We start from the raw sequence: 22,426 nt of genomic DNA, 5'->3' as shown, positions 1-22,426 counted from the left end.
CTTGGCAAAGTTATTGACCTCCTTACATTGTGTTGAGTCATCGATTACAACACTGCTTGAAAATGTGATTCCCTAAAGAAGAAAGTACTTGATTTGATAATTAAAGTGGTATTAAACCCTCCCTCCCAAAAAAAAGTAATATATTGCAGCTTAGCAGTCCGTAGATGTGATGGCCACCATTTTTTTTTAGCCTTTTTTTCCTTTATTTCACCTGGTGATCCAGCTAGTAACCCACCTACAGTATTGGGGTGCCCACCACCTGGATGAAGGAGCAACAGAGACCTCTATGGACAGCAGCATTGTCAGTTTGGCACGGAGGGTATCGTTAGACAGGCAGATTTAGATGGACTTGACTAACAAAGTGAAGCTGAACTCCAGCTCACATTTTATAAGCAGCTACAGCAATCGTTTTTTTTTTTTTGGATAAAGAATTTACATAAATGAATACAAGCTGACCATTATAAGCACTGTCAGTGTTAAAGAGTTTTTCCCAACCCTCTAACTGCTACTGTGTCTTGACAGCTTGGTCTGTTAATGTACGTTTTTTTCTCAATTTTCGGTCTCTTTTTATCTGTTTAGCAAAAGATGAAAACCCCAGTGGTGATCAAATACCACCAAAAGAAAGCTCTATTTGTGGGAAATGATAAAAACTTTGTTTGGGTACAGTGTTGTATAACTGCGCAATTGTCATTTAAAATTCCCGAGCGCTGAAAGCTGAAAATTGGCCTGGGCAGGAAGGGGGTGCCCTCTATTGAAGTGGTTAAAACAACGTTATTGAGCTGGAGTTTTGTGTTTAGACCTTTTTTTCACAATACAGTACAGTAGTTAAGAATGCTTAAAATATTGATTACTCTTCGTTTAATGACCAATTTTTTAACGACCTGGTCGTTGGTACTGAACCTGGTCGTTAAGTGAGGAGTACCTGTATATAATAAAAGAGAAAAGGTTGGTGTGCACTTCCTCTGACTTATTCAGCTGTGTATTTACAGCATAGTAGTAAATCAGCTTTGGGAAATCCTTCTACAATAGTGATATAATGCTTCATAATGAGAATAAGGGAATCCATTGCAGTGTGGAAGACAATGAGCAGGTCCATACAGGAAATGAATGCTGGATTGTACCCATTGTAGAGTCACAAAGTCACAAGCCCCTTTTTCAGTTCTAAAACAGAAGCCCAAAAAGCCTTGAAAAAACATCTGTTTATAGGCTTTCTTAACGTACAAAAAAGGCTCCTGTATGACAATCTAACATTTACCATCCAGCTGTAGTGTAAGCAGGCAAAGCCTACATAAGAGTGGCAACTCTGCTCTGAAGCAGTGCAGCACTGTTGCCACACTATCATAGGAAAGTAAACCACATTGGGTGAACTTCAGTTGTAGACTTTGTGGGATTTTCAGGGCGACTAATTAGGTGCTTCATCACATATTTTTTTAGAGGCTATAGTTCTACTTTAACATGGTTGTTAAAAAGAGTTTAAGCCTTGTAGCAACCAAGAATAATTTACCTCTTATTAGTTTGGATGCAATAAACGTCCAAAAAACTGCAGTTTGAATATTTGATTCTGAAGTTCTGAAGTTTTTGTATGCCAACAAAAACACATTTCTAATAGAATGTGGAAGGGTTGGTACTCCTGACAGTGTTTTGATTGCTTTCTGTATTGTAAAGCTGTCACCAATGGGGTCAAAGATTGAAAGAAAATCTGATAAAGTTTTACAGTGTTACTAAACCCACAACAGTAAAGTCAGTCTGTATATGGAGTAAAACATGCTTGTTATACTCACTGTGGAACCTAAGGGTTTAATCCTCCGCATTGTGTAAAAAGACTGTTGGATCCTATCTTCTCTGATCCTTCCCTTATTTTAGTGTCCCCCACTCTATCTGCTGATAGAATAGGGCACTAGGAGGCACTCTGCCCATGCTCAGTTTGGTGTGTATTTCTAGAGTTTTTTTTGGGGGGGGAGGGTGCATGTGATCAGCACAGGGCCAATCGGCCCTTTCCAGACAGAAAGTCAGGGGTCATGCAGCCGCATAGGACAGTCACAGAAGAATGAAAACTCCTCCTACAAGCTTTAACCAGTGCTCAGCTAGATACTGATGAAGTCACAAGACTGCTATATACTGCTGTTAAGAAAGGTATTCATCAGTTTACATTTCCATGTTCTGTGTACTGTGGGATACCAGATATAGTGAACGCAGGGTCCTGGGTTTTACACTTTTACTCTTCCACGCTCTTTCTATGGCTAAAAAAAAAATGGCTGGAGTTAGGCTTTAAACATATCCTGATATCATGATCATGATAAGTAGAATTAATACGGAACGTGAGCCATTATCAATAGCACGAAAATAGAAAGTCGACATAATGGGTTCTTAAACACCCACTGTTGACCTTGTAGTATATGAATTGTATAAACATCAGGAAACAGTAATTAGTTTTAAGTTAATTTTAGAGTCTAAGAGGCCCGGGGAACAATCACACAGTAAGGTCATTAACCAGCCTAGTGTCTTTAACACATAAAACACGTCTCTCAGCTGTGTTACTACAATCTGCTGTCTGTTATTTTACAAGCTGTTCTGACTCTGATTAGTGTTCATAATGCTACATGGGCCGATGTGTTTATTTTTTTCACTGATTAACATGTCCTCTTGCTCTGAACCATGCCTATAATGTGCGCAAAAACAGTGACTACCCAGTTAAAATTTCATAATGACGGCTCTGTTAGCAGCACATAGTGGTTACCTTTAAAAAAAACTCCTACATTTGAGTGTTTGACACCACTGTGCTTTGTTTATGCTGTCATATTTGATAAAGTAACCGGAAATATACCAGAACTCATTTATTTCCACGCTGCGTAAACTGTGAGATTAGGAACTAATTTTCCTGTTGATTTTGTAAGCTAAACATTTTTATTTTTAAAGTAAAATGATGTTTGTGATCTCTGCATTTTAAATGTAGACATATGATTTTATTACAGTAAGCAAATAAATGACGTACGTGAAGGTTTTTTGCAAACTGATGACAGCTAAGGCTCTAGATCAAACAATATATTTTTGGAAATTTGTTTTAATGCCACTAACAGTAATTCATTCACTTCATACCATGACATTTGTCATGGTGAAAGTTATTTAAAGAGACTCTGTCACTTTTTACATTCAAGGCCTTATTATAGGCTTACCTGTAGCATAAAGTGGTTGTTAAGGGTTTGCAACCATTTTAAGCACTGTATGGCCATATGGTGTGACCAAATCCCCATATTTGCTTATTTGTGTATTATGTTCAGGTGCTTTAAATAGCCTTGTAGGATTTTGTATGACATTTTTGTATGTGTGCGTTATAATCTTTTGTTCTGTTTGTATGGTCTTATAGCAGCACCATCTTTAATGTAATGCATTGTTAGGGTGTGCCCCCCAAGTCTTTGTTTGTCTGACAGGAGGGAAGGCAAGATATCCCCTGTCCCCTGCATGTGCCGATGTCATCGGCACATGCGCACTAAAGCAAACTGAAGCAATGGCACGTACCCACTTTTCAGTCCCTCCCTTCAGAATGGCGATCTGCCATGTTTACATTGGTAGATCGCTGTTCTGGCTCTCTGTTTGATAGTTGGCGGTTGCTGGCAGACATTAAGTCTGCGGTACCCACCGATGGGCTCCCGCTGTAATTGATTGCAGCGGGAGGGAGCTGCCGCCACATGGTGCAGAGGTTCCACCCTGTAGCAGTAAAACTGCGACAGGGCGGACCTTAAGCGGTTTTGGCTCCTTTCTAAATTGGCCCTAGTATATGTATGTACAAATGTGAGTTAGGGACCTTAGCAAGTTCCTTGAGGGCAGGGACTGATGTGAATGTACAATATATATGTAAAGCGCTGCGTAAATTGACAACGCTATATAAGTACCTTTGATGAATAAAAAAATAAATGCTTCCAAAACATGTGGATGGAGCTGTGTACTGAAGTGAACTAATACTACTGCGTGGCCTCTGTAGCCTCTGTAGCAACACATATACCACTCACTATGTCACATGACAAGTCTACCATATACTGTATACACATAGGTTACAGAATAGATCAGAGAGGCAACTTAGTTACACAATTGGGCGAGATCTATTTATCGACAGGAAGAAATATAGCGGATTCATTGTGCATTATCATCAAGCACATCATTAAACGTGATGGTTGTCTTCTGTGTTACATCAGATTGTGTCTGTGATGAGTGTGAGTGGGTGGATGAGCAGGGAATTTAACACTTAATATTTTAAGCCTCTCGGTATTATGTTACATTATCTCCAGCTAAAGTAACATTTACTCTAATCTTGATGCATGGTTTTGGGAATTTTTCCTTAGCATATTTTTGAACTCCAATCAAAGTATGATAAAACACAGCGAGTGTAAGCCAATTGCATACTTATCAAATCCTCTGCCTAGAAATTTCACAAACATTGCATGTAACTGCTGCTCTCCCACCCAGACCAGCCACACATATGCTCCAATATAACTATCTATTTCTCTGACAGGGGAGTATATTAGGAATTAACTTGCTTGTGAGATGGGGGATTCCATATAGTTTCTAATTCCGGCATGTTGATCACCTAGATTCATATAAATCCTGATAGCATTAATAAATAATCTAGACAGTTCATCTTTTTTTTTTCCATCGGTCTTACAGATTTTCTCTTTAGCACAATATGTATGCAGCTTGCCAGGAACACAAAACCAAAACTACTAATATCCGAGAATGGAAACTTTTCTGTTGTGCCAGCAGATAGTAATATTCTAAGACATATTTATTTATACACATCATCCTCCACTAGAACTACTACTATCTCTAGGAAAATGGTATAATCCATTGACAAAATGTTACTGCTAAACCCTACTGTGTATAATAAATCTGAAATTAATTCCAACCAATATTTTATTTTTATGACTATACTAAAGAAAAGAGATTTTGTTTTTTCTCCGACGCTCCTTTAGAGCCACTTGCCGACCGCCCAACTGTACATGTACGTCATTACTTTGACGTTGAATAACGGGGTTGTGGCAGCAGCTAGCTGCCATAACCTTGATATTTTTTTTCCGTATGGTGGTCGGCTCTAAGATAAAAGCGATCCCAGCGGTGGGTTTGTCACTTTTATAGGTGCTTCTTGGTGTTTTCTGAGCTCACCAGCAGTAGCGGGGCACAGGGGAGCTGCCCCCTAATCCATGCGCCCAGCCTCTAATCTACATGCAGGGCACCGGACGTATGGATTTCAATTCGTTTTTTTTTTGTTGAGCACATGATTATAGCCTAAAGCCTCGTACACACGACCGAGGAACTCGACGGGCGAAACACATTGTTTTCCTCGTCGAGTTCCTTGTTAGGCTGTCGAGGAACTGGACAAGGCAAGTTTCTCCATTCCCGTTGAGGAAAAGGAAGACATGCTCTCCTTTTGGCTCGATGGGATCCTCGACAGTATCCTCGTCGAAAAATGTACACACGACCGGTTTCCTCGGCAAAAAAAAAATCCCAGCAAGTTTCTTGCTGGTTTTTGCCGAGAAACTCGGTCGTGTGTACGAGGCCTGAGGCGATAATTGGTATGAAAAAGAGTGGGCTCAGGGCGCAGAGCAACATTTACTTTAAACGAAAATTTGTCCGAATTTTTATTCGGAAACAACGAACCGCACATGTATACTCCACTGGCAAAGTGAAGTCAGCTAAACAGACTTACTGGATTGTTTTGCAGAAATTAGCAAAAGGGTTGAAATACTTAGCGTTTATGAAAACATTACTGAACTAGACTCTCTTTAGGGCTACTTAAATTACCAAAAGCCTACATTTTTAGTTACCTATTTCCTGTTCAAGGCAAGTTTTCAGATTGGCGGCCCCACACTTTAGCAAAGATAAAGTGCCCAGAGGCCTAGGATTTTGGTCATTTGATCAACATTAAGTATATCCTAGAGCAGCATTTTCTTCAAAAGTAGCATTAGTAGACTTTCTATTAATCTTTTTTAAATGAATGTATTTATAAAAGCAAAACTGGCAATTTAGCATTAGGGTAATATTTAAGTACTGGTCCGTATGTTCTACAGTATCTGTAACCATGGCTAAAAACATTTTGGAGGAACATCACAAAATAAGAATACATTACCTTTCTGAACATTTCTTTCTCTGCACTATGCATTTTCTTGTTTCATTTGTTGCCGGGCAAGGTGTGCCACGTGCTGAAGGGTGCTGTAGTATCTCACGGGTTCTTGTTTCGTTGCCCCGCTTGAAGCCACATGTTTTCCCCCTTTTTGTACAGGAACCCCAAGGACTCCACTCACTGACCGCGCAGTGTACTGTGGGGGTAAAACAAAACCATGAGTTAAAACATAGTACATACTGTAGTTAGTCAGGTTGAAAAAAGACACAAGTCCATCAAGTTTGACCAAAAAATAAAAAAATAAATACAATCCGATAACAATTTTTACATAGGGACATGCCTACAGAACACCTGAACTACTAAAATCAGCCTTCAGCTGGTAGCGATACAAGAACTTATTACAGTGAATTTGAAGAGCAATAAAAGTTTTTCCGCAAACATTCCAAGACTTAAATTTTGATAGTCAGGGCAGTTACTGTATTTATTGGCGTATAACACTCGCCTTTTTACCCTGAAAATAGAGGGTAAACTGTGCCTGCATGTTATACGCAGGGGGCTATGGAGCGTTTTTTTCCTGAAACGTCCCTCTTAAAGTTAGGGTGCGTGTTATACACCTGTGCGTGTTATATGCCGATAAATATGGTAAGTCACTATCTGTGTACAGTAAATTGTATTTATTATGTGTCTTGTTTCTTTTATGCCTAATTAAGCTTTTAATACATGTAATATTACATCCAATATGACATTTTCAAAGTCTGCCTGAAGCCTAAAGCGGAGTTCCACCCAAAAGGGGAAGCTTTGCTTGTTCCCATCTCCCTCCTCCACTGCCACATTTGGCACTTTTGGGGGGCGGGGGAGCGCATACCTGTCAAAGTCAGATACCTGCTCCCACAATTGTGGTGATCTACGAAATGTCCAGCCCCTACTTCTTCCCCTACACTGACTTCTGGGAGTTACAAAGGTCCCAGAGGACAGCAGGACCATTCAGAAAGTGCATCGCAATTCGCACATGCGTAGCAGGAAACAGGCTGTGAAGCTTCTAAGGCTATACTTTCTGTTTCCCTTAGTGAAGATCCTGGTGCCTGGACCCAAAGCCGTGTGATGAATTGGGTTGTCGACATTGCAGGATACCTGGACAGGTAAGTGTCCTTTTCTAAAAGTCAGCAGATACAGTATTTATAGCTGCTGTCTTTAATTTTTATTTTAGTTTTTTACAGGCTAGAACTCTTTAACTCCAGCTAAAGGAAAAGGTTGGAATCTTTGTGACCTATTTGGTGAGAGTTCCCGTCAACACAGGAAGTAAGGGGAAATGTCTCCAATAGGGTACAAACTGCAACAAAATGTTTTTTCCCCCACTAAAACAGGAAGCATTAGAACCTTAAAGCGGAACTTCAGTCATTTTTTTTATATCTTCTTCCCTTGTTGTTTTAACTTTGAAAAGTAAAACATTTTTTTTTCTGCCAGTAAATATCTTATACAGCCCACTTCCAGTTTCTTGTCTGCCAAAAAGCCTAGGCTTATGACATCATGCACAGCTCTCTCTCTCTAAAAATGATGATGAATAAAAGTAAGATGTGAAGATAAACGTTGAAAAGTAGATCCATGGCCACCAAGATGATAAGGGAGGGATCCCCTTTTAGGGACACAGAGGACTGAAGCAAGGAAGACAGTAGGAGTTCAGCGGCACACACATCTGTGACCACCCCACAGAGGGTCATATGACCTTGCTATAATAGCAGGCCCATATGACCTTGCTATTATAGGAGGTCCATCTTGTCTGGTAAGGGTGTCCATTTTTCTTCTGGTGTATCCCTCAAGGAGTGGCTTTCCCTTATCATCTTGGTGGCGGTGGATCTACTTTTCATCGTTTATCTTCACGTCTTATTTTTAGTCACCATGATCTTTGGACTCACATCTTTATTATTGGGACACATCTTATATATATATATATATATATATATATATATATATATATATATATATATATATATATATATATATACACACATTTTGAGTATATAGAGCACTTTTTGTTTGCTTCATGTAATTGCATATGATTATTTTGTTTGCACTATTTATCAGTTTACTGTATTGTTCAACATTAGTGCGACCTTCTCCCCCCAAATTACAACTTCTGCTATTGTAGGGATGACTGAAAATAAGGTGAAATCTCCCTAACAGGGTTCAGAGACAGCAACACAACTTGACTGATGTATATACTCTTTCCCTGTCTATCAAAAACAAAAGAACAAATATGTATTGTCATGAATATTTCTTGTTAGATGCAAACACATGACAATTAGACAGGAGGCAAATATCATTTACAAAGATGAATACTGTCCTTCCTTGGCTTACAATATCAAATTTGCAAGAATATGTGAGTTGGGCTTTAAGTTACCAAGAATGTATCCAGTCACAACACAGAGAATTCATAGATGTATGTTCATCTTTTAACAAGTTATTACAGGTTTTTTGCCATAAAGTCATGGATTACTTTCAGGTGAAAAACAATTTTCCACATGGCATACACATTTTCTAAAAATAAAAAATGACATTTAACGTCTAATAATGTTCTTTGAATTCTAGATCATACCAGATGTTATATTTTGCAAATACCTCTAAATTACCTTGTCTAGAGTTATGAGCAGAATTTCTTTTATACATGTTTTTGTTGTTTTCTAACATCAGAAGTGTTGTTAGAAAGGAAACATAAGGTAGATTTTAACCAGTCATAAAAGCACATTGAAAATGAGCCAAAACAGACAAAATTAACATGTTTATATATACATCTATTTCAAAGCCTAAATTAAATGTCTTATTTCACACGTGTGCCAAGTCAAAGGAACGTGTAGTGAGTTATTTTAAGGCCACGTTTGAGGACGTTAATCACACAAAGTTACCAGAAAAGATGAGCCTGTCCATTGAGTGGGCCAAGTATGGAAGGGTGCATTTGTATAGTGGCAAGGAGCACAGAGGCAGCTGTTTGTGCAATGGTGAGTAAAATGGGGTCATGAGAGAGAGATGGTGAAAACAAATGTAAACGTGGTCCCGACTCATGAGGAGGAATTACAGAGTTTTATGCCCTATTCAATAGTCAGGGCGATAAGCCCTCCTATCAAACTCAAATCCTGGGAATTTGATCTAGGGGAGACAGTTGAGGAGGAGGCATGGACAAAATGGTCGACTATGGTGCACAAGGGTATACTCAATACTTCCCTGGTGGAGGCAAATTACAAGGTGCTATTGTGCTGGTATCTTGTTCCAACAAGGCTGGCAAAAATATATCCTGCTACCTCACCCCTTTGCTTCAGGGGATGCAGGCAAGAGGGTGACATGATTCATGTTTGGTGGTCCTGTCCGAAGGTCCAACGTTTCTGCATCAGAGTTTTTAATCTTATTCACTCAGTGATGATTTAGAACATACCCAGAGGTGCCAAAACTGCGTTGTTTGCTGACCTGTCGGAAGAGATCCCCAGACATCTTCGAACTCAGATTTTCTTTATTTTATTAACGGCTAAAATAACTATACCTAGGGCATTGGAAATCGCCGGTGATCATTATCACTCTGGTGAAACACAAAATATCTCGGATCAAGGTTAATGAAAAACTGACCAGTATCTGTAAAGATAAACCAACTAGGTTTGACAAGGTATGGAACACATGGATTGTGTACCTCCAAGCTCCATAGACATTGGGATGTCATGTGGATGGAGGCTTCGACTGAGGTGACTAACTTGGACCTTTATGCCTAGTACACATGGTAAGACTTTCCGAGAAAAAAAGTCAGACGGATTTTTTTCTCGCAAAGTTTGGCCGTGTGTAGCCTCCATCGGACTTTTTTTGTCAGAAGTCTGACGGACCTTAGATAGAGAACCTGTTCTTATTTTGTCCGTTGGACTTCCGACGGGGGTCACAGTGGACGTTTGCATGGTCAAAAGTCCAACCGTGTGTACGAGGCATTACTCTCACTTTCTTTCCTTTTCCTCTCCTCCTTCTTTCTTTCCGTTATTGTTTGTGTTATGCTTTTTAAAGAATTCTTAATTGGATGCTGATGGGAGACTATGAAGCATTTTTAATTTCCATCGCTCTTTAAGGTATTGTGTTATGAGGCACTGAAACAATTCTTGGCAATTAACGTTTCCCTCCTTTTCCATGTAATTGAGATATGTGGACATACAGTTTATCTGAACACTACTTCATAACTTTTTCCATTCATAAAGCTTTGCAATAGGCTCCTGATACACCGGGCCTCACAGGTCTAGACATATTACCGCTATATTGAATAGGGACTGTATGTTAGGCCTGACTTATATGCATTCTGATTATTACAATAAGGCCATTGAACACTTTAGAGGGTGCATCCTCTTGTTGATATTTATGACATTGCATCCCCCTGTCATCTAGCACAGCTGCTCCTAAATGCCTGACCCTTAATCTCCCTGCTTTCCAGCACCTCTTACACTGAACCACACACCCTGGACAATACACCCCAATACCCTAGATACTGCACCCCAACACCTCAGACACTGCACCTAAACAACCCAAACACTAACCCTTTCTGCTATCCAGTACTTCCCCTACCAGCCATCAACTCTGCCACTGCATGGTCCACCACAGCTTCATCTGCCCCTGCTCCCCCTTGTCAACTTTGCTGGGACATGTAGGGAGCAGAAGAGGCTGAGCTTTGAATTTATGTGCTCTCCACCCACATACTTTTCCTTCTGGTGATATCACCTCTCTCCAGTGCAGCCTGTAGATAACAATCAGTCCTCCAGCCTCTGGGGGAACTATGTGCATTGTGTGTGCTTCAGGGGAAAGGGAAGGAAGTGCATTTTTCCAGACTGGGAGGAAGAGGTAAACCAAACACTGAGATGTTATAAACCTGCCCACACCGCTATTACTACGGAATCCTTCCAATGTAGCAGACATTTTCTAGAATTCCAACATCCAAGTATATTGTTTTTTTTTTTTTTTTTACTTTCAAGGTAAGCATTTTTTTTTTAAATACAACCCCACTATTTATCACCCCCCCAAAAAAAATAAACCTTAGAACCTTCTATCCTTCTATATTAAAGACCCTCTCTGGGATAGTGTAAGGCTTAACCAACCTTGGCATAATTTGAAACTGATTGTAGTTTTAATGAAGTACAAGCTAATATTTTCTTTTTTTCTTTTTTTAGGCATTGGAAAATATATACAGTATGTACTATATATTGTATGTTTGATATGTTGACCAACCCTACTGTGTTTAATACCATTTTATTTGTTTTTGATTTGTTTGATTTTTTTTTGATTGTGAAATATATTATAATCATTTATACCTGAAATAGATTTTCTTTTTTAATATTCTATGCAGCTGAGTAAAAATAACTTAAACAAGGCCTAATGTATTTGGAGTGTTTAACATTGTTTCACATAATATGTAGAACCAAGTTGATGGTCTGTTTGATTTAGCACTTTACTTTATACAGGACATAAGTCTTTTCATAATAAGAGATAAAGTCCGTGTTACACAAAAATGCAGAAGAGAATGTTTAGACTTCTGGATTTAGCTTTATACTCACACTGCAAAGCAATGAGATGCTTTAACAGGTATAAGATCTCTTAAATGAAACCTGTTACCCAACATTTTCTGGAATGTGTAAAGACAAATAGAGGGCTAAAAACTGAAGCTTCACAGTAAATAAGGCTTATATATTAGGGATGCATTTACTAGGGATGTATCAATGCCATTTTTTTTAAACCAAGTACGAGTACGGATACTTTTTATTAAATACTCGCCTTTACCAAATACCGATACCTATCGCCTAGGAAGAGTAGGCAGAGGGGTGGTTTGGAAGGTGGGGGGTTGGATGAGGCTGGGGTGAGGGCAGGGTAGGGGGGAGTAGGGGCTAAGTAGGGACAAGGTGGAGGAGGGCGTAGGAGGGTAAGTGAGGGCAGGGTGGGGGGTAGGAGGGTAAGTGAGGGCAGGTTGGGGGGCTAGAAGGGACTCTGGGAACCCGGAAGTGACATCAGTGCACTTGAGTGTCCCCGAGTTTACCAGAAATCGATGGGAGCCACGAGCACCCCTGGACCTCTGGCCACTGACACACCAGTAGCTACCACCCGAAAGTAGATCGGATGAACACCACATTCATCATTTATGCTGGAATTGTTATTAACCTTGTGAGTGTATTTCTTACCTATTTCTGCCTCTTCTAAAGATCACATACACTTTCCTCTTTCACTCTACAGTACTCCTGATTTAGCCAACACATGTCCAGAAGAAGGGAAATGGTACTGTAGGGCAAAGGAAGAGTGTATGTGATCTTCAGAAGAGTCAGTAGGCACTTTTCGGAAACATTAAACTAGCTTTCATTTGTCTAGTTTGGTGGTTGGTACAGTTCAAAAGTAGCTCTGAATATAAAGTTGTTTTCATCCCATACATTGGGAAAACGTTTAACTAAGTAAAGAGTTGCCTTTCTTCAATTGAATCTATATTTTAGTTGGATCCAGTTCTGTAAAAATAGAGCTCTTCTAGTTAGTGCATATGAGTGTTCGGAGTTAATGCAATAGAACATATCACATTCCCTTTTGTTGATGGTCTATTTAATGCTTACTTACACTGTCTGATGCTCAACAGACTAATGCATACTATTACATATAGTTGTGGCTGAGCTTTATGCACCACGTGGTGCATAACACAGGTCCAAGAAAACCATTGTTACACATTTAATATAAAATCCAAATGAATGTTTTCGCCAATGCTTACATCTAATATGGTTTACAACATTTAAGTAATAACTTACCAATAGTACTGCATTCCATGCTGTGATTATTGTTTTCAAACCCATCTGGACATGTGTCAAGACATTTTCCACTGTGCAAATAAAAACCACCTTTACATTTCGTGCAGAAGCTTTTGTGGAAACATGTTTCACAGTCAGCTTTACATCCTAAAACCAAAAAGAAGACTCAATCAATCCTAAAGGGAAAACGATAATGGAATTGTATCTATTTTAATGTTTAAAGGTTTATATACTTAGTAGCAGCCCTACAATTATTCTGGGTCCTGTATTTGAAATATTGACATATTATCAAAGGTTTTATGATCACAGGATGGAAAAGTACTTTTGTTTTTTCATTTTTAAAGTAAACTTGTTTACTACCAGCTTCATATATTTAATTTCCTTTCACCTCCCCACCACTCTGTCTAGTCCCTAGGTACAAAGCAAAATACCTGGTACTGGTACAAGATATGGGGAGCATTGGTGATTGCCGCAACCCCCACCACAACCAACATGCAATTAATTATTTTTAATCAAATCATTTCATTTTGAAGAAATACCTCTTTTATGATTCAGTGGTGTCATCTTTTTCTGCTGGCATTAGATCTATAGCAAGTTTGAATTTGGTGGGAGGGGCTGGCAGGCTCCTGTAAATGCTACAACACTAGGGATGAGCTCTGGCATGTTCGCACAGTCCACGTGCAGAGCCCGCCAGGAAGTCTGCACGTCGCTGCGGTAATCACAGGCAGGGAGACATTGTCCCGATGCTCGGCTGCAGAGAGCGGCGAAATGTCTCTCTGCCTGTGGTTAGCGCAGTGCCGTGCAGACTTCCTGGTGGACTCTTCATGTGGACTGTGCGAACATGCCGGAGCTCATCCCTACACAGCACCTTACCTCTAATCTTCTTAAAAAGGCCCTTGTGATATATGAAAGAACACATCCCCAGCATCACTTTATACAGGCATGCTCCTCCCCGCCCACTTGGTGCTGCACACTTTATATGTACAGTCTGCTTATCAAGTGCTTGATTACAATCTAATAGAGCAGGGGTGTCAATCTCATTGTGGGCCATGTCAGCATTATATTTGCCCTCAAAGGGCTGGTTGGAGCGGTAAGACAAGATTTCCAGAGCACCCCACCAGTCTTACATCAGATGTTAGGAGTCCTCCCTACCACCAGAAGTCAAGAGTCTCTTACATCACAGTGCACCCCTCCTACCTTGTGCTGCTGCCAGGAGCAGAGCTGGGAAATAGAAAGTACAGGATCTGGAGGAGAACCAGAGGAAGGCAGGAGTCAGCTGCCAGAGTCTGCTGAATGCTGAAACCAGGGGAGGCGGAGACAAGATGAATAGAATATGCAGGAGTCATTCTGTCCTCCTCTCTTCCATAAACTGCAGAGATGGGGGGAGAGGGGGGGTAGTACAGGATCTGAGACAAGGTGAGGGCAGAGATGGGGGTGCCACAGCTGCAGGAGAGGTGCAAGGGCTACATGAAATGTGCTTTTGGGCCTGATTCAGCCCACAGGCCTTGTGACACATTGGTAATAGAGTGTAATCAAGCAATTAATAGATTATACTTTCATATAATGTAGATAGGCAACTGATCAGCAAGCAGTGTAACAACAGTATGGTTCAGGAGAAGAGAGTATTGCTGATAACTGAAGTTGTTAAGACAGCAAATAAAGGTAGGCTCAAGATAGGGGCTGCCGCTTCAAAGGGTTATTTTGTAGAGATTCAAGTTTGCAGGCAATCAAGAGTAATCAACACAGGAAAAACTTGGTACAAGTGTGGGAAAATTAATATTCTCATGTCTTATGCTATGTCCTAAAATGCACATAATAATGAATAATACAGTTACTGCTGAAACTAATCTTCAAAATAATAGTATTTTTTTTTGTTTGTGCAAATAATCACACTGCTCACATATTGCATTGGAAGTGTAGCAATTTTAGTAAATTGTGCATTATGTTCTATATATGCATTACTTACTTTTACACTCATTAATTCCCGGAGAGCGCATTCCATAGTATCCATTTGGACAAGAAGAAAGACAAACCCCAACTTGCTTCATACCATTCCTTACTAGAGCAAAAAACAGTCTTGGTTTACATGTTATGCAGCCATTGTAATCGGAACATGTGGCACATCCTCCTTGGCAACCCTGGCTCACGTTGGGATGCACTGAGAGAAGAAGATAAAGATAGATACGATCACTGTAGTATTCATGCAATATGACAATATAATGAATTCCTAATACTGTCGTTTTAGTTTATACCGTAATATGTTGTTTTAAATCAAATATAATACAGTATAGTATACAATATTCTCTATAATATGACTCTATGAATATGACATATTAATAAAATCTGCATATACATACATACTATTATGGAAGTATGCTCATAAGAAATACAAATAAAGGTCTATGGGTAGCATGTCCTTATATCCAACAGTAAACATAAAGACATATGGAGAGAAATCAAAGTATTGTGTAAATCTTCAGCTCAATCTCAACATTTATTTCTGTTAATGTTTAAATCATGTGCAGTCTTGGATGGATGGAACTTAAAATGTTCTCATTAGTCTTTTAAATGACCAGAACATGACTTTTATTTTATCACTAGACAGACGCATTGAGCCCTGAAGAAGACCAGGGCAGTGTAGAAAATATATTGAGGCTCCTCCACCACAGTGTTACGTATATTTGGACAGCCTACACCACCAGAACATTGACTGCACTGCCATTTTTAACACCCCTGCCTAAAAGATAAATAGGAAAAGTCCTCTCTATACAATTTCGACAGTTGCTTAGCAACAATTAGGGCTTAGCAGTCATTTTAATAAATAAAAAAATAAAAAAAATCACTGCAATCAGCGATCTGAAAATTAGATTATTGGTAATAAAATGCATTGATAATCATAACAAAACACATTTTCTTTTTGTAAAGGTGTTTTTATATCACCAACAATTTACATACTGAACATTCACAGCATGCCCTACTCTCTAGGAGCTTACAATTTAAGGTCCCTATTTTACATTCATATACTGTATATACACACACTAGGGACAATTTGAACATGAGCCAATTAACATCAACAACATTATCAGAATATCTTTGGAGTGTGGGAGGAAACACACACAGGCACAGGGAGAACAGACAAACTCCATGCAGATAGTGTTCTGGCCAGGATTCAAATTAGGGACCAAAATGTGCTAGCCACTAAGTCAGCGTGTGGCTTCTGTCAGGATTGTCAATTCTTTACAGAATCTGCAGTGTAAAGCCATATGTGTGAATTAAAGATAGTCATGGGGATACAAAAAGGGGATTACGTCATTTTTTTTTCAGTGTAAATATAAGTGCATTTACTGTGTGCCAAATCAACAATTTTATTACACAAATTTAATGTCTTGGCACACCAGCTCTAACAAATTGCATTAAAACTGGAATGCCACAGTTTCTATAAAAGTCCAATTGTGTGCACCAAAATAATAAAGCTTTTGTGCCATTGTTCTAATTTAAAAACAGTTCTAAATGATATAATATTACTAGTGTCATAATTAAAGTAGTGAGGATGAGTGGAAAGCAATGCTCAGCACTGTAGCAAGGAGAAGAGAGTATAGGACCAACACCATTCAAAAAATGTATGAATATATGCACCCTTTTTATTAATTTTTCACAGGAAGCGCTAATAAAGTGGTAATGTAAATATGTTGGGGCATTTTTTGGCATGCACCAGTTTTTGTTATTCCACCCATAGTGTGTCATAAATGTAGGAATTCCTGGTTAAATCAGCACAATTTTTCAGCTGGATCTTAGAGATCAGTATTGGAGGTGGAATGCAGACAGACAATCTTAGCTTGAAATAGTTTTCAAGTTTTAAAGCTATTTCCATTTGATGAGCATCATTCCTCTGGTCCTGGAAGTTAGAATTATACTGATGTTGACCATGGATTCACATCTGCATATACTTTTACATACCATCTAGTACCTTAATGTGTACTGCCTTGATCCTACATTATCCAAATATGCTATTGATTTATCTTTGCATATTTGATTGTATCTTTTGTTTCCTGAATCCATGATTCCTTAACAAAGATTGACACCCAGCAGATACCCATCAGCCTAGGACAACCCCAAAGCAGGTCAAGTAGTGGATACTCCCACTGGCAGAAATAATGGCCCATACACACAATCAGAAAAAAGTAAACAAAAAAAAAATACCACTTTCGGAGCGATTGTACGATAATCTGATCACGACAACTCACTTAAATCTGACCAAACAAAGGACTAGTAGGCATCCCGGGTATGAAATTTTTTTAAAAACAAAATTATAAATTATAATATAATAAATAATTATAAATAATTATAACACATAATAATATAATTATAATAAAAATTATTCAATAATGTAATCAACTCAAAATCACTGAAATTTGCTCAGTTGCAGAATTGTCGCTGTCATTACTTTTATTTTTTTATGACGAATTTCCCCACAAATCGCTATCGCACAATTCTGCAAGTGATTATAATTTATTATCGCTGTTTTCTAGCTGCTCTAAAACCATTTTTGACATAAAAAGACACTTTTGGTTGCTATGGACAATCTACAGTTTGCAGGCAGAAAGAACAGTTTTTATTATATAAAAGTACATGTAGGACACTGGGCAGACCACTAGGGACAAGGGAGGTGTGTAATTTTTACATACAGTACTGTAATCTATAAGATTACAGTATACTGTATGTAATGTGTTTGTTTACGTTTTTGAATTTGGCGCCGTTTTTCGCTCCCGTGCGTCGTAACATCGCAGGGAACGGAGATCGGCGGCACAGGAGGACGCTGTGTGAATCGAGCGAGGTCCCGCTCGCTCACACAGCGCGGTGGCATCGCTGGATCCAGGGACAAGGTAAGTAAACACTGCCTGTGGATCCAGCGAGGTGAGCCCGAGTCTGACTAGCACAAAAATCTAACCCCGAGTCAGACTTGGGAATACCGCCAGGGGGGTTAATCAGTGCAGCTGTCATTCGATACAATACAAATACACTACAACACATCACATCACTTCCACATTTTTATTCTGTCGTACGAGAATTTTCGTACCTCTAGTAAACTTCATTTTCGATATGAGACTAGCATGCAAAACAAAGTAGACGATCATTCGTCTGATAATCTCATCATGGTTACCAGGCATTAGATGAACATGGGGTATTCCTTTTCCTCTAAGTTGGCATAAATACCTTTAACAAAAGTTTATGTTTTATTGTAACTGAACTTTGCATAAAAGTGAAGTATATAGATTGATATCCTTAGAATAAAACATCCTAAGTTTGTTTTATTTTGAAAAGTTGTGTTTATATGAACATGATTGTAGAATTCCCTTTTTCCTTTTGGGAATTTCGGTTGGTTTAGGACTTTAAGAATATGTTTTTTTTTTTTGGATGCCAGATTGTTCCAATTTTAATATTTGGAGGGAGGTGGGATTGAAAGGATTACTCTACTTCTTAGACACAGAATGATCCCATTAGGGGTGTCAGAGAGGTGGAAAGGTTCTAGAAATCTATCCTTTAAATAGAGTCTAATATTTAATCTGGTATACGCATTATATCCTATAATATATTGAGTGGTAATGATAGATATGGGAATCCTTGATATATAAAGACATTTTTACTGAATATAAATTATTATTTTAGATAACTAATGTTATCTTTTAAAATTAGCTTTTTACATATCTATATTTCAATTCTCATTTTCCATGATACTGAGTCTATAGACTTGTTAGGTGTAGACGGCAGATAGTGAGGTGGGAATATTAAATATGAATTGTATTTTAATGATTATATTTATGTTTGCCATTGATATATACCTTCCGATTTTTTCAATGTAATTATATCTTCTACTTATATTGAAAATAAACTTAAAATTTTAATGAAAAAAAAAAAAGTGAAGTATATATAAAATTAAGGATTGGATGGAGTAGGAAATGCTTAAGACCTCTTAGACACAACCAGAAGCGATGGAAATGCCCTGTTCGCAATTGTCACCAAAACGAAGATTTTCCCTCTGTTATGGTAAAACTAAAAAAGTTTTGGATTTCCCCTTACTTTCATTCTTGGTGATAGTTGTTACCAGGCTAAATAAGGAGAGTAAATATCCATAACCTGGATGCAAATAGCAATACAACCCCTCACCCCGCTATTCAAAACAAAAAAAAGTTTTGACTTTAGGTACACTTTGATGTTCCACAACATAACGAGCCATTCTTATTTCTCATATTAATTCGCTTATAAATGAAAAATAAAGACAGCTGACATTTCACATCTAACAGTATCCAGCTACACATCAGTAAAGGAATGTGATTAAATAAAGAATGTAAACTGCTCAAAAGTTCACATTCATTGCTGGGAGCTTGTGGTTACAAGCAAATTACAATGGGGTATTTCCAAAAAAACTTGTCTATGCCTCATTAGAGTGAAAAAGAAAACTGTGAAAAAATTGTCACTTTGCATCACTCAAATTCCCAACATATTCCAAGCAGAAGTGATTGATGACACTAAAAAGATAACAGTTTGTAAAAGGATTGCTTGAGAATTTAGCAGAATCACAGTTTGAAATTGAGTGAAACAACTTGACAGCATTAAAAAAATTGAAGGGTTTATATCACCTAAAACAATGGAGCCCACAGCTTTTACATTTATGGCCAATACTTCTAAACTCAAAAGGTGATCCATAACTGATATCAAACTTTACAGTATGTAAAGTAATATAAACAATGAAACAACAACTCCAACTAATAATAACTTCAGATTTTTCTTTTCCCTGAAATTTGTAGAAATCACTAGTTTGTTTTGGGTGCTGAGAAAGGTATTGTCCTTCAGACTTTCCCAAACCCGCACAAGTTGTAATTGTAAAAACTGCCACACCAGCTGCTAACTGACTTCAATGTCCAGTACAAGTTTTTCCACCATCAGTTCACTTTTGAATAGGTTATTACACTGTTAGATCAACTGACATTAGGCCTGATTCACAAAGCTAACACACCAGGCTGAGGGTCCTTTTCTTTAAAGTGACAGTTATATTAAGCTGAGTCCAATGAGATTTGAAAATTTGAATTCCATGGCTGAAATGAAGGATCCTTAAGCCCCGTACACACGATCCGAAAATCGTATGGAAAATGTCGCTTTCGAAACGATCGTACGATAATCGGATCGTTAGTACAGAGCTTCCGAGAGCCGATCAGGATAGTTCATCCGATTTTATTCTATCGGACATGCACGGAAATTTTTTTTTGTACGATGCCTGATTGTACGATTTTCGTTTAATCAGTACAGCTGTCGTTCGAAAATGCAATACAAATGCATTACAACACATGACATCACTTCCGATTTTTTATTCTGCCGTACGAGAATTTTCGTGACTTTAGTAAACTCATCAGATTCTACATGAGATTAGCATACAAAAAAAAAATATTTCCAAAAAAAGGGTGATAAACTTTTATCTTATATTGCTGAGGTGTCAACGAAGAGAAGAAAACACAGAATGAAAAGGTTGAATGTAACCGGACTCCTCTGCTGCATACATACAATTAGCTGTTCTGTTTGGCTCATTTGTCCATAGATAGACTAAATCTGTTTCTGCTGCTTCTCCTTTCTCTCATCACTATAAATGTGCTAGAATGGAGATTCTAGATGTCCAGAGGCAATGCAGGACTAGAGCCTAATGCTTTTAAGTTTAATCTAAATTAAAGGAATAATGCTCCGTTACATAAATGATTGTTATAGTGCAGGCACAGTGCAGATTTATAGAAAAAGGTTCAAGTTGAGTAAAAAGTTTCATGAATTTTCCAAAAATATAATGCCAATTGCACAGCGTTTGTCAGGGAGGTGCTGGCCATAGTACAGATGAAGCTCCAAGGTGCATACAGAGGCTCAGGCCTGTGGATGCATGTTTTACTTTGCATGCCATGTACCTTTTGCCCACATACGCATGTGTGGGTGCGTATGCACCTCCCACTGACACTGGTACCAAGGAGACTATTTAAAGAGGTTTTAATCTAAATAGCTTCCTTTACATTAAGGCACTGCTCTTTTTATTTCCTCATTGTTCGTTTTTGCTTTTCGTTATGTTTTCGTTGTGTTGCTGTATTTCTTCTCTGTTCTGGACACTTCCTGGTTGTCTGTTTGTAGATAACCACAGTCACGGGAGGTTTCTAGCTGTGGTCAGTGACGTACTCGCCTCCGTTCTCGGGACTACATTTGTGCGGCAGCTCGCTCTGTGCATCATACAGACTTCACAAGGAGGTGTGATCTACTGTGTGTCTAAAACCCCACAGCACCTCCTCCCTTGGATCAGTTTCGTTTTGGAAACCTTCACTGCTTCACGGTTTATTCAAAAACTTTCAGAGAGCTCTCATGCCTGTTTTTTTGAACTGTGCATGCGCGATGCGCAAAGGATACTGGGAAATGTAGTTCTAAGAATTACAGCAATGTTGCTCACATGAACGAGCGCCGAGAAGCAGGAAGTCAATAGCAGAAACAAAACTAGAAACCAACAGGTAAAATATATGAATGAATTTAATCGCTTTTTATTCGTTTTTAAAAGGAATCATTAAACTATTCTGTCTCTATACCTTGCAGACAGACATTTTAGCAAAAAAATTTTTTTTATTTACAACTCCTTTAAGTGCAGCAGTTGTATTAGCCAGTGCTGTCTGATCTGCAGATCTTCCTGTGTTCCTGTGCCTGTGCCTGTACCTGACTCCTGTGATTGACCAGGCTTGTCCTGACCCCTCTTGAACATTACCTTTTTACGATTCTGCTCTGCCTATTGCTCATCTGCCTGCTCCAGTGTTTCTGCCTCTGGCCTGTATCCTGACCATTGTCCTGCCTGCTGTCCATGCCTGCACCTGACCATCTGTTGCTGACCTGGCTCATCTGACTACACATCCTGTTTGTCCATCTTGTCCATCTGCTTGCCTCTGTACGCTACATACCTGGTCTCTTCTGGTCATCCACCTGCCATATGTTACCAGTCTACCCTGCACCTGTGACCAGTAACCTGCCAGCCAAGCAACTGCCAGCCTGCTGTGTTCCAAGTCCTGGCTCTACTGCTCCTGCTGCCATCCGCTTTGCTGGCTATCTGATCCATTCCTGGTGAAACACCTGCTCTTCATCCGTGGGGTCTGCTTGATACTCTTCAGGCGCTCATACCTCACTGTGCTCTTGCAGCCACTGTCTCATTACCAGTGGTCCCTGAGTCAGAGCTTTAAGAGAGTCCTTCCTCTACAGGTCAGGTACGTGACAGAGTTCTTCAAACTAGCTGAAATATCATTAGGTTGCCAATGTTTACTTCTCCTTGCGAAAAATGTTTCCGTGCCTAACTTGACTTTTAGATCTATATGTCACTCTCATATAACAAATATGCAGATTAGGAATTCAGACTCCACTCTGAATTGACTTACTGCATGCTTGACTTAAAAAAAAAACTGAGAATGCCAGGCAACTAGCATGTTCACAAGGAGGTATGCAATGCCTGGCCCCTCACATCTCTTTT

General features: G+C 39.0%; 1 protein-coding gene across 1 annotated transcript in view; it reads right to left on the bottom strand.

Annotated features, from left to right (window-relative positions):
- The window catches only part of RSPO3 (R-spondin 3), a 99,344-nt gene that overhangs the window by 19,208 nt on the left and 57,710 nt on the right, over window positions 1-22,426 (bottom strand). The window contains exons 2-4 of the mRNA XM_040350383.1: window positions 14,867-15,058; window positions 12,901-13,047; window positions 6,119-6,308 (exon numbers count right to left, since the gene is read on the bottom strand). Coding sequence (XP_040206317.1) covers window positions 6,119-6,308; window positions 12,901-13,047; window positions 14,867-15,058 — 529 coding nt within the window. The remainder of the gene's footprint in view (window positions 1-6,118; window positions 6,309-12,900; window positions 13,048-14,866; window positions 15,059-22,426) is intronic.

Source organism: Rana temporaria, chromosome 4 (genome assembly GCF_905171775.1).
Source record: "Rana temporaria chromosome 4, aRanTem1.1, whole genome shotgun sequence".
In the NCBI taxonomy this organism is placed as follows: Eukaryota; Metazoa; Chordata; class Amphibia; order Anura; family Ranidae; genus Rana; species Rana temporaria.
This window is presented reverse-complemented; position numbering and strand designations above follow the sequence as displayed.